The sequence below is a fragment of the Opisthorchis viverrini genome (assembly GCF_000715545.1).
Source record: "Opisthorchis viverrini unplaced genomic scaffold opera_v5_64, whole genome shotgun sequence".
Taxonomy (NCBI): domain Eukaryota; kingdom Metazoa; phylum Platyhelminthes; class Trematoda; order Opisthorchiida; family Opisthorchiidae; genus Opisthorchis; species Opisthorchis viverrini.
In genome coordinates this window covers 914,483-928,382 of record NW_008751720.1, presented here as the reverse complement: position 1 = coordinate 928,382, position 13,900 = coordinate 914,483, and the positions used below count along the sequence as shown (strand labels likewise).

Below are 13,900 nucleotides of genomic sequence, written 5' to 3'. Positions count from 1 at the left end.
GCGTATCTGACAAAACTCCAGAAATATTCGAACCAGTGAACTCCCTGCTAGAAGTGTGAAGTCATCCATTCTGCCGCTAATAGTTGACCACAAGTGTCTAGCTCGCCATCAGACAAGATCTAGTGAAGGTCACCCTCCAGTCACGGGTTCATATCAAGCAGTCTCACCTGTTGCCTGGTTCCTCGAGTGAAGGCATCCCAGATGAAACTTACCCTCTTGAAGTTACTTTTATTCTTCTTCTGAGCTGCTCACTGTTGATGGTTTTCGATAAGGGTGAAAGAGCTCTATGGTGCTACGTGGCATGGACTGGCTTCACCTAAATTACGAAATATCCATTGAAAGATGTAAACCAGAGGAAGCTTTTTTTCTCACCGTCCCGCTTTCATGATCTGCCGTACTTAGAGTCAGCACATACCATCACTTCGGGCGTTTTTTGTTAGTATGACAGGGTTATAGGTCATTCTAAAGGCATATTTACTAATTTTGTTCATCAGAGATGTATGTTTTTCCCATATTTAGGATTTCACTTTGTGCAAGCTCAGTAGACTTTATATAACTTTGTTGCACAGAGAAAAATGCGCCGAGGGTACCAAACTCTCCTTTTTGTGGATTGCGAAGGTACACTTTAGGTCAGTATTGTGAAGTTGGAGGTTGGAGAGATTGACTGTTCTGGAGGAGAAACAATAGAAAAACAATAGAATATTGGTAGACTCTGTTGTTATTAAATAGCTCAGCGGGCGGGCGCTTGTGCTCCTACGTTCGGCAAAGCTGTAAGGTAAATCAGGGTAAGACGCATACCGCCAGTGAGCACCTACTATAGATTTTTCATCAGAGATCATGTGATCGCGGAACATGGATGAACAACACTACTCTTACTGATTGACTGGGTAGCGTGACTTATCTAGAAATTAAAATCGCATTGCAATGACTGCATCATGCAGCAGTGAACGTTTGGTTTTGAACCAAAGCGATTCACTCGTGTTCAGTAAATATCGATATTTCTATTTTGAACATTCTGAACAAATTAATTAATGCCGTGACTTTAGAAAGACATCATTATGTGTGCGGCAATATGACTGACCTCCGAAGGCAATCGAGATCCATCAGAGTGATCACTGTTTCCGAATTTCTGTAGACTCTATGGAATATTTGTGCGTTCTGGCCTCCAAAGAGGATGCTACCGGTAAACGTCATCCAGTTTGGTTCACGTTGCAGTCGGAAGAATATTGGTTTCGAATACCGGTGGAGAAGTAAGTGAAAAGTAACAAATTCACGCCGTAAAATGTATTTTCTCTTGGGAACCGGCAGACACAATTAGAGTGAATTCGTTTCGGCTCGAGAATGCTTCTGCGAAAGCCTTCTGGTACAGTCCTGGTTTTGGCTCATTCAATTAGGACCTTCAAATTCAGCGCCTCCGCTCCGAGAAATGATCAACACCCGAATTCGTTACTCTTTGTTAAGTGCGCGCACTCATTGAAGAATACGTGTTGTATTCTTGGAGCCCAATTAAATGATGCGCGGAATCACAAGTCAATAATAATAGTAATAATAATAATAAAACTGCGGCATTATATGTNAATAATAATAATAATAATAAAAAAAATAAAACTGCGGTACTATATGTACAGAAAGCATACATGAGACAAACCTCGAATCATGGGAATTAATGGCTAATTGTCACGTGAATCGGTGCGAGCCAAAAGAAAGCTTGGTAAGGAGACCCGAATCACGAACAACCGTGCGCGAACAGTACATAGTGGTACAGGTGATAAATCGGTGCAAGTTATGTTGTAAAATGTACCGGGCTGGTAATCCAGTATGTTTATAAATGATATACTATGCAGCACTACGTCGTCTTCTACCCTGAAATTGGCGGCTTTAGTAATTTGTTTTCCCTCACTAAGTAGATCTACATGTCACATAACAAAACCAGTTGGGCTGTCTAACTAAGTCCTTGAAGCGTAGAAGGGGGGTGATCTCTTTAAGATTTTATCACGGAAGAGATTTCACCGAATCAGGGAACAACCTCCGTGAATCCCATCCAGATTCCAATAGTTACACGTAGCCTGCTTCATCCCACACCAAATTAAACCACTATGCTGTTTAATGCAACCGTAGCTCCACTTGCTGATGTTCAACCACAACCTCCGTGAATCCCATCCAGATTCCAGTAGATAAACGTAGCCTGCTTCGTCCCACACCAGATTAAACCACTCTACTGTTTAATCCAACCGCAGCTCCACTTGCTGCTGTTCAACCAGGCATTTGTTAACCAAAATATGGAATGTCCGTCTCGCAGTGCTCCACAAGTAACTTACAAGGGTTTCATCATCACTCAAGAAGTTTCTACCAGTGCACGAGACAATGGGATTGGAAGAATACTTTATTCACAGATCCACACAAAATGTATGGAACTCATTCAGACGCTAACTGCAGATGCCTCCCTGATTAGCAATTAAATTTTCGCAACCAAATTTTTGTAAATTATCGATGTTTTGACAGCACTTCCAGAAGAATATAAACACCGAGTGCTGTCTACATAGTACAGCTGCGTTTCTGTCAATGTTATTTCATACTGGTAAGCCAGACTTTTGAATATCCTAAAATATGTGAAGATTTAGGTCAGTCGTCAATTAGGCACTTTGAACCTATGGGAATAAACTTAATCGTCCGGTTTCATATATTCACTAGTTTCATTGTTAAAGCGACCAGATGGATACTTATCAATCAATTAATAAACATAGCATTAACAATGGAGGCCTGAAAGAACAAGGTTTGTGGTGGTCTGTGTTACCGGTTAGCAAATTCTTTGTCGGTCTGTAAACTTTGACCACGATCATACTACTGAAGACCACATAGTAACTAGGACGGGTCTGGTATTTGGCAGTATTAGCCAACAGAATCAATCTCTTTTCACTGCTGCATCTTCCAGGCATGGAATGGACCTCCCCTCAGTTGTCATTTATAGCAGTTTACATTATGAGACAGAGCCGGGCGTATCCATGGTGTCCGTACCTACTGCCTATCAATTTTTGCTGTCGGGACCTTAGCAAAAAGCAACACAGGTGTTCACTGGTTGGTTCGACCATAGATGTTTCTTGGGAAACTTCTAAATGGGACTACCGCGGTCAGTTTCAGTTGTCTTCTTTGCCAAACTATTTTAGAAATCACTGCTCCTCTATACGTTGCTTGGTGCTATCGTAACCAAGCCCAATGTTACTTTTATCTTACAATTGAGCGGTCACAGCGCACTGCTTGTGATTTATTGACCCGGACATCGTTGTTTGCCAAGACAACTAGGTTGAACCGGATTCGTCAGAGCGAGCATGGCATTGTGGTTCACTAGAAGGGTATATTTCTTGCTGTTTCAAAGCCTGGACAACCACATATCTTTTTTCACAATTACAGAGGACCAATACTCTTCCACTTCCTTCAAGCCTGTGAATTTGATGAGGAAGCAGTCGACGAGAAATTGGTGCCCTCAGCTCAGTCTCGGTTGCATGGTCCAGCGATTCATGAATGCATGACTTCACCAGCTGAGTTGTGTGAAACCACAACCAATTCGGGAACTGGCGGATTCGTTTTTGTTCCAAATACCTATGACTGGCTCCTTCCACGAATCGGTAGCGTAGATGAGCGTTCCAGGGCATTGTTGCGGCTGAGCCGCAAGCGGCGACGTCGAGTTCAAAGTTGCAAGCACATTGTTCCCAGTGCTGCCGCAATAGACCAATCAATGGTCTCTTCTACACACAGTGTGTGTTCATTAGGCGCAGACACCGATACAACTTCCAGTGTTTCCAAACAACGGAACCTCTCCACTGCACGCAGCACTCCAACATTAGACGAAGAAAAGGATGCACTGCATCTTCTGAAAAAGGAGTCTGTTCGATGGGAAGTGAGTTTTACCATTTGCAGCTCTAAAATTTGACGACATAACTTGTAGCGTGTTATCTTCGATTCACTTATCATTGACAGACGCTTCTGTTTTGACTGTCTCCAGCATTGGAATCCTTAGTAGTCCACCCAGTAAAGAGAGGGATTATTGTATTTGTACCTCCAGAGGCATCCAAACTCCTCGTCTTTGGGATTCCTTTATTTCCGCTTTGTTCACGGCTTCACGTTGTTTCAACTTGAGTTTAGATTCCTACCATAATATTACTTAAGGTTTATTTTTGGAAACGACTTTCACTCCGTTTGTTCTCAGAGATGGCTCAGTGGTTTAGGCGCCAGCTTACGAACCAGAAGGCCCTTGGTTTGAAACCCACCAAAGCATCTCCACTGCACCTATCTAGATTTGGGCAACCTGGCAGTATCTCAGCCTCGTGGTTCCTTCGATGGCATGGCAACTAGACGCCGAAAGGGTGCCACGGCTTAACAACTATTCTTACTTATTATCATTACTGCGTTTATCAATAGTGGATACTTGTGTGACACGTGTCCTGTGACATGGATAAGTAGTGCGTTTAAGATATTTGAATTAGGCCGCGCAATGTATTAAATTTCCATTTCTTTTCACCTTGAAATTCGACGATCCATTAGGAATACAACATTGTCGTGAGAATAGTGCATTGAAGGAGTGATTAAAAAGATGGTGCGCCGTCCACCACAGACTGAACACTTGCTGGATCAAACTTCAATAAAATGTTTACAGTGCTCCACCGAAAAAACCAGATATAATCTGCCCATAAATTAGAAGAATTGGGCACTCCGATTGAGCTTCGCATCTGATAAGTCCACACATGACCACAAAATAGGGACTGTTTGATGTTACGATAAGTGTCGATACAACATGTTTAGCTGAGAATTACTCACACTGCGGCTGAAATGCTAGCAGTTGAATCTTGCATCGCTGGGCACCAACACCAAAGTCAATCTCCCGGAGGACATCGTATCCGGACAGAAATGTGAGAGGACAAAACTAGAGATCATAGAAGTTATTTCAAGGTACCGGCCGGTCGCATAAAGCAGGCGATGAAGGAGACGTCTATAGATTTGAAAAATGATAAGCTGTCATGCAGAAAGACTTTACGCAAATTCCACGCTGGTTGTTTCAGTTCAGTTGTCTTTGATTTAGTGGGTTACACATACCAAGATGCACGATGTGGGTGTATAGGACTGACTTTGACCTACTGAGATAGAAAGGAAGAATTCCACGCTGGTTGTTTCAGTTCAGTTGTCTTTGATTTAGTGGGTTACACATACCAAGATGCACGATGTGGGTGTATAGGACTGACTTTGACCTACTGAGATACTAGTGAAAGGAAGAGGGTATCCGCTGCGGAGTTATTTGTTAGAAAACGCCAAGTGAACAGGGAAGCAAAACTCTCATATGCATCTTCTTTACAAAAACTGAATATCCATCTCATCCTTGAACGCGCCTTCATGAACTTTCCTGGATATTCACTGACTGTTGTTCAAATGCAAGCAAATGCGAATCCACAAATTTCATAATAGATCTCACTTCCCAAGAGACGCGAAACGTATTTACGAGAAAACAAACTACTCCCAGGCTCCCATCAGTAGTGTCGACCGTTACACTAGTATTCGGCATAGTTGTTGTTTAAACCTCATAAGGAACAGTGAATTATTCCACGTCTATGAAACTGTCAGTAATTGTCTTCCGGCCCTTTATCACATCCAACCAAGTCCTGATACGCCAACTACTTGTCACACAACCTATCTGTTATCAGTGGATTCCCACAGCCTTCCAACACGCTTGGGAGCACTTTGTTCACTGGGTAAGCTGTGTGTGTGTGTTAGCCTGCTTTGTGTGCGATCTGGGTGATTTTATTCCTTCCAGAGGAGTACTTGGGAAAATTTGTTTTACCTGATAAAACGCACCAGCTTATCTGCGGACTTATTTATGTTCCTTGAGTTTGTTATTTTTTACCTTCATTTATGCGCGCTTCATACCATTTGCTTCCGCTGTTACGCTCGCAAATGCATTTTGTGGAACGATTTTTGTTTGGCAACGGTTTTCCGCATCGAATTTTATTTATTTAATTTTCACCTCAAGATTGCCGAGGCCTTGATGCGTATAAGGAAGAAGGGAAAATTCAATTTCGCTTCTGATTCGCATGTTTTCTGTCCAAATTTTTCCGTTAAAGCTGTCATGTGCCTTCGATTTACAAGTTTTTGCAGGTGTTTCGATGAGATGTTATTGGATACTTAATGGATTTAAGCACCGAATTTAACACTGTTACTTACACCCGTGCCAAAACATTTTTTCATGATATGGTTATTTTGTAAACGGTACTCAGCCGTACAGAGCTCGTAAGATCCTGGTTGAAATGAAGGAAGCCATTTGCTAAGAACACTGAATCCTCTGTGACCGTCCATTACCAGTTTTCAATCTGCGCTCGCACAGCAGTTGCTTGTTGGTATTAGGCTTGTCAGATTGACCTCCACAACAATGTAGTTTCGACGGAAAGCCAGCGTCGGAATAGCCGAAATTAAGTTGCTAGAGTAACCAACCCTTCTCAGAATGCCTACACGGCTGACTACCACAAATTTTTCTGGCATTCAGAGGTCTCAGAAGCTTTTTGGGTCCGAGCAGGTAGCTGAAATTTGTCGAACCCATTTATTAATATCGCTTTCTCACTTGGATGAACAATATCTGAATTTGTTGCCATTCGGTCACTCGAAACTTCATTTTGCATCCTTGTTTTATGGGCACTCAGGTGGTCTCAGCCACGCACCATCGAAAACTCCCTGGAGGGTTACACTACTCAGAAAACTAATGAAAACCCTAACCATCCGCGACTGCCTTTCTGGGGTTTCACTAGATGGGCTCAGATCCCAACGTCTCCACCACATCAATTGATAGATGAGAATGTTTTGTAGAATATCACAAATGGCATCTTCAGTAAAGGTTTTTTCAAACTTTCGTTAGTAACGATTCACTGAACTTCTTCAGTCAAATCCAGCGAACAGGTGACCATATGGGTGAATGTTCAAGCGTCCTAACAAGTCCAAAGCCATCGTGGATCCACAAGAGATATGCAATTGTCACTAAAAAAAGGCAAACCACTTGGTTGGGACGACCGATTCCAAAGCTCCCGGGTCTGGCGATAGGTACTTCTCCCAAATAAAAATGTATCATACATATCGTACAGCCGAGCATCTTATTTGGTCAGCAAAAATAAAATAACCGACCTGTAGACCTACATCCAATGTGAACTCTGAGCGCTACATACAAGCAAAACCTTTTATTGTGAAGAAAGTACATTCTACCATGGTTTACGGAGGGTAAAATTGCAATTTCATGGGCCCCACTTTGCCAGAAGAAACGCAACCTGAGCACGCCTAAAAGTCATTCGTCTTCGATAGTGCTTGTATAGGTTTTCTTACTTGTTTTATGTTAACTTTTGAGGGCAGTGAAAACCGGACCCTTGTAGAAGGTGAACATTATAAAAAGGACGATTACCCGAAGATGGCTCTCGACTCAGGTCCAAGAAATTTTATGCTCGGATCCGCTTGCTGTGATCTTGCTTGCGGGGCACCTACCTTATATTTTCTCCCGTTGCCGTGACTGCCAATGGTGCTGCAAACCTTTGATTCCCATTCACACATCCTAAACTCATTTTTATGTCTGTGTGATTTTCAGATATTTTAGGCTTGATTTACACAGTTCATTATTTCTCACCCAATCCAACCGTAGCTGGTGAACTCGAACGAGATCAAGCTTCAAGAAGCCGAAGAAAAAAGACGGCAATTTATTCTGGATAGTCTCAAGTTGGCAATGCCGGAGAATTTGCCTCTGCCCCAGGCTACAAGTGTCAGCCAGTTACTGGACCCTGCCAAAGTCCGCGATGTACGTCAAATTATTCGTACCACCCTATTCTGTCCTTCTATTTGGTGCACGAATCTGTACAGAGCGCACCTTCTTTGCCTCTTTTCTCTTCTAACAACATACCAGATAATGAGGAACCTTCCTCCAGATGCCGAAGGTCTGGACTGGCGCTTGACTTACAGTACAAGCCTTCACGGATTTAGCCTGAGAACTCTCTTCTACCGGTGCTCCCTAAATCCGAAAGAGGAAGACAGTGTGCAGACATCTTTGACCTCCTCCTACACATCAACAGATCAGGTCTCCGCATTCTCTTCCATCCATCCTTGTCTGCTGGTTTTGTGTACATCCGAAGGAGAGGTAAGTACCAGGAGCATCTTGGACGACGTTTCCTTCAGGGCGTTAAGTTTTGAGTGCATATGGTCATAAGCAAATGTTTGGCCGTTTTTCTGAGAACGAATTTTTGCTCGATAAAAATTGCTTTTCCCAGTCGAGTCATGTGTCTGTGCCATAAAGCTTATTACTGCTACACAGCTGTGTCCTTCCTGTTGCTCTTCCATAGTGTATATCTCACAAATTTTAAGGGAAATTTGGACTTATAGTCTATTAGGTTAGCTCAGAGCTCCGAATAAAGTTTTTTTCAAAGTTTTAATTATCATAGAACGCGACACTCGAGAAACCACTCAACATATCATTTGCTGATTTGAACAGCTTATGTTACACACCCTTCTTCCATAGTGTATATCTCACAAATTTTAAGGGAAATTTGGACTTATAGTCTATTAGGTTAGCTCAGAGCTCCGAATAAAGTTTTTTTTCAAAGTTTTAATTATCATAGAACGCGACACTCGAGAAACCACTCAACATATCATTTGCTGATTTGAACAGCTTATGTTACACACCCTGTCTAATCGCGAGTTTCCCCCACTGTTTACCGACCATTTATGGCCGGGAGCTATAGTTCCTATTAATCGTGCAGGAAGCTGTCGGTTGACGTTTCCCTCATGAATCCTGAGATGTGTCGTTTTGATGATTCTTGACAAGGATGAATCAGCTCAACATTGCTCTTCGGAACTTTCGTGGAGACTAGCTCTATCTGTAGGCTGAAATCTTGAGTAGAATTCTAGGACCTCCTCACGCTGTCAACCAACCTCTGTCAGTTCTTTTCATGGATGATTGCACCGGTTGTGTACATAATTCATGGAGCACGCCGGACTGGCATGAAATTGAGCATGGTAATATTCGCCCGCTCGCTTCTCAGAGGGTGGCATCCAAGTTTATTATAGAGCGAGTTTCGTACCCAATCAGTTTGTTGTATTCAAGCTGGAATCATTCTTGCTACCGAATCTGATCTCTTCATATTACTCAGACAAAGGGAGATATGTTTTCACTTCAGATCAATCCATGCCATGTCGCACACGAAGGAAGTGTCACCCGGAATTAAGTGGTTGGTGAGACGTTCTTTGGATGAGCTAGAAGCTCTTACGAAAGTTTAAAATTTATAGTACTAACAACTCTTACAGCAAATAAGCATGAACAGCTGTCTGAGAAGCTCTTTTTCTGTTGATTATGTGTGGTCAGGATTTTTGGATCAGATCACATTCCCTGATTGCAATAAAATGGAACAATGTCTGTTTGCTTTCCTATATTCAATCGAGGAGTGAAGTACGAAGCAGTAATGTCCTCTTTTAATAAGAGTATCGAATTCGGCTTTTCACTTGCGTTGTGGACAATTTGTTTGCATGCATTCACACTCTTCAGTCAAGGTTACCTTCCGTGGCTGGAATTTCCGGAGAAAGGAACAATGCTTGCACACAGTAAAAGCATCCTTTTTCATTCTTTGCGGACGTTGTCTTTTTTTCCTGAACTAAGTGATTGCCCTTGGTAATTATCTTGAGTGCTGTGAGGCTTTTTCAGATAGATTATCACAAAATTGCATCCAATGGATAAAACCTGTCTCGTAGTTGAGTCTTCAGATGTTCACCCATATGTTTCCTCTCATAGAAGAATTTAAGTTTAACTAGAAATGTGCAGGCTGAGATGTGTGCTTTTCCGAATATTTTTGTACATCAGTTTTGCAAGAAACTAAAGTTACAAAGTAGCCAAGCAGACGCGGTTTATCGGTAAGTCACTTTGTGATTGCGAAGATACAAAGACCGCCGGGGCTGTCATTTCCGGTGAAAGGTTTTTTGGATCTTCAGTAGCAATATAGGATAAACAAACGTTGTCTTGTTTTTATGTTTAAATGTTTATATAATCAGATGTTAACAAAAGGACAACTCCAAACAAATTTGTCCCATGATTCCTCAAAATCGGGGCAACTGATCCTAATACAGTTATTTCGATCCATATGACTCTGGTGTGCCTTTGTCAATGTTGACTGGTCGTTCATCTGTTTACCTAGGATTTTGCGTAAGTATTAATGGCGAACACGAAGTGAGGATGTAACGGTGATACTACTGATGGGAGTGGCATGCAAGTAGCATGTTTTCTCGTAAATCCGCATTGCGTCTCTTGAAAAGTGGGATCTAATTCGGAATTTGTGGAGTCGCTTTGTAGCATTTATTTGGATTTGAGCAACAGTCAATGAATATCCAGGAAAGTTCGGGGAGACGCGTTCAAGGAGAAGATGTTTATTCAGTTTTTGTAAACAAGATGCATATGAGAGTTTTGCCTCATTGTCCACTAATCTGTAACTGTGCACTTGGCATTTTCTAATAAATAACTCCGCAGCAAAGGCCATCCTCTTTTCAAGGGTAGTTGCCCAAATTTATTACTGTTGTGGGATCAGTAGTGCCAACATGTTCAGGCATTGGTCTGACCGATCGTGTGGTGATTGATACAGCGTGAAAGACACTGACTGGTTTCAGAACTACTTCGTTCAGTGACTCAGCACAGTAGCCGAATAGACAAGTATTGGGGTCGATAAGCATTCCAGAGTTAGTGGAGAGGTGGGGCCTGAGTTCTGGTATCAGTTCGACCGAGTTGGCTATCACTAGATACGTGTTGCAAATTCACTCATTTCGTGAAGATTTGAAGCTATGGAGGTCTATTAGGAGAAGAAATACTCCCATTGTGAGCAAACGTTGTCGTAGAAGAAGTTCAGATTTTCGATCGTTGCAGATAACACTCGGTTGCTTCAGTGTGATTATGTGAGTGCGTCAGAATGTGCGCTCTGGCAAACGGCTGATGAATCTGATGTCAGGTCTCATGAAAAGTCATGCACCCGTATGTCTTCAGCCGTCAATCGATACTTTACTCAAATTGTAGAAACCGTTATATGGTATTCAATCAACTCCTCAGATCTGTGATTTACTGCCTCATTCTTTACCTGATACTCTAGAGAAAAATCTGGCAGCTTTGGTGGCAAGCGCGTGTGCCTTCTTGAGTGATGAGGTGTTATTCGGACCAGATATGAAATCCTAGCAAACTCTTTTGAAAAGCCATTCAGACTACTTGTGAATAGTTGCTTACAAACACCACGCAAATTTCAGTGCTTCAGATGAAAGTGATATTCTTGTGCTGTTCAGGATTATAAAAAATAATTTACCCCTATCAAAGCAATAGATCTCACCTTAAACACGATTATACGTGGTGACAGTACGGTGTGTTTAGTTGACTCGTGTAAACACCGATTTTGAAAGAAATGCAAAATACAGGGAATATCACCTATAGTTCGTTGGAATTATATTATTTAATTCACTGGGCAAGTTGGGGTCTAGTTGTAAGTCTAACCGCACCGAGTTTTCAAATGAATTTCAATCCAGACGACACATACATTTTCTTTCATGAAATAAAGTCACATGCTGGATCACATCGCCAATTTTTCGAACTCAAAACATTTTTTACCCTTGTCAGCGTGTACTTTTTGAACGGGAAGTGTCATCAGTTCTGCTGGCGAAGAATCCTCACTTGCCGTCACACTGACGGTCTTCTATTGACAGCTGGAGCTTACCAACCGCCCATAATATTTCGAGTAAGGAAGAAAAACCCCGAAAAAAACAGGTGGATAACTTGACTCATCTACCCCATAGACATAATTTTGTGTGTGAGAAACGTCAGAGGTTTTCGAAGCTTCAACATATTTAAACCCAGAAATACTCCCTCTTAAATTTCACGGATGATGTGAATACTAGGTATAAATGACGTCAAACTCGATTTTTCATTCTGTTGAATTATCAAAGATGAGCAAACCCGGTTTCATTTGTTCTTCTTCATGCCTACACTGGATGATTATTCGATGTGCTGTTTTTCTGTCAGTCAAGAGCCTTATGTCTTTGTCGAACGTAAAACCTGTGTATTATCTTATCTACAGCCAGCTCAAGTGGGCAGTTTGAGAAATGCCATTAACGGATGGATTTGATGATGTTAATAATCCACGAATTCTCAACTTTCCCACTTTAAAAGCCCTTTACTCTGACCACACTGCAACCACACACTGTGACCACACTGTTACGGTGATACTACTAATGGGGAAGCAGGCGAGTAGTATGTGTTGTTCGTGGAATTTCGCTTTGCTTCTTTTAAAAAGGGGAGATCTGTGGAGTCGCTTTGTAACATTTGCTTGGATTTGAGCGAGGAATGATTGGAGTCAATGAATCTCCAGGAAACTTTAAGAAGACGCGTTCGGGAGAAGATGGGTGTCCAGTTTTTGTCAATAAGATGCAAATTAGAGTTTTGTTTCCCTGTTCAATGGTCTGTAACCCCTCAGTTGGCAGGCTTCCTTCCTTTCGCCGGTACGCAGCGCGTAACAGTGCCTGAGAAGACAACCAGCAACCACTAGTCGACTTGGTAGTCGCTGAAAAAGCAGGCGATCACTCATTCGTGAAACAGACAAACACTGACTTTTGAATTAATTTTTTTCAACCCCACACAAAAATCCACTTTTGTGACAACAATTTTATCTAAGGTGCAACGGATCAAATTTCACGTGGTTCAGCAATAAGAGTGCGGTATTTTCTGTCCCAGAAAAGTCGCTCTCGTCAAATTAATGATGACTGCGAGCAAAACAGGCTTCCGAGAGACTTTGACATCCAGACCGATAGTTCAGCATACGCTTACACAAAATTCTGTTTTAAAAATATATCTATCAGTTGTCTGGGGTGAGTTGCGATTCTGTCAAACAGCGCTGGTGATGCCTTCATCTCCGGATATTGATCATCACATTTCATGCAAAAGGGCCGCAAATTCTGAAACTGATTATAGTTGTCACTTGAAAAAATCATTCATTTAGTGATATAGCGTTGCATTCCGTGACAAACTTTAACCAACCTGTGTGGAAGATCATTCCGTTATAACGGAAATACTACCACTTTTTTGGGCATGTGGCCAGGTCACCATAATAAAGTAAGGAGAAGTATTTTTCTGCACGTGATCCTGCAAAATCGATACAAATCACAACTGACCGCAGCTTCATCGTCTGATAAACCGACCACGCGAAACTCCCAAGACCACATTATATTGTGCTCCTTGCACGACTTTAAATATCTATCTCCCAATGCTATATTCTGCGAAAAAATTATTGTTTCACTGTGAGTTTGTTCCCGCGTTTTCTCTATATAACACGTACAGAGACGAAAAAGTCGTTCGTGAATCATGTTTCAATAAAGCATGCTTATGATTTCTGAACCAAAGAGTTTCAGTATCATGTTTGGAATGACTTGTGGGTTACTACTGTCAGTCGCAAAGTAGTATCTCGGTACTCACGCCTGCACGGCAAGATTCACTACTTTCATGTAAATGGTGGGTTTTCAGTCTATCCATGGCGCGCCCCATGCAAATAGACCTTATTTCCCGATTATATCAAGCTGTTTTCAGGCGGTTCCAATCGAAGGACCAAGCCAATCTAGGTCCCAGTCCTCAACAAAAGTTGCCAGCAACATTGTGAGCAGTGTATGTTGCCAAGGAGAAGCCTACTATTAGTTACAGTGAAACGTGGTAGCGATTTTTCCAAGAGTTTGCAAATAAGTTAGACCTTTTGGTGTTCTGGGCCACGGAAATTAGTTGGTTCGTCTTTAGTCTAACGCCAGCCCTTAAACTACTTACCTCATTCAGATCTGCCAAGGCTACAATTACCCCCCCCCCCCCCCCCCTAGAACCAACACAAATGTC

The 13,900-nt window shown here is 42.0% G+C and overlaps 1 protein-coding gene across 1 annotated transcript in view; it reads left to right on the top strand.

Moving 5' to 3' along the window:
- Positions 1-13,900, top strand: part of T265_13409 (hypothetical protein) — a gene marked incomplete at both ends in the record, with an annotated part of 76,721 nt that overhangs the window by 55,244 nt on the left and 7,577 nt on the right. Inside the window, 4 exons of the mRNA XM_009168763.1 lie at positions 1,136-1,250; positions 3,409-3,895; positions 7,661-7,813; positions 7,919-8,149. Coding sequence (XP_009167027.1) covers positions 1,136-1,250; positions 3,409-3,895; positions 7,661-7,813; positions 7,919-8,149 — 986 coding nt within the window. The remainder of the gene's footprint in view (positions 1-1,135; positions 1,251-3,408; positions 3,896-7,660; positions 7,814-7,918; positions 8,150-13,900) is intronic.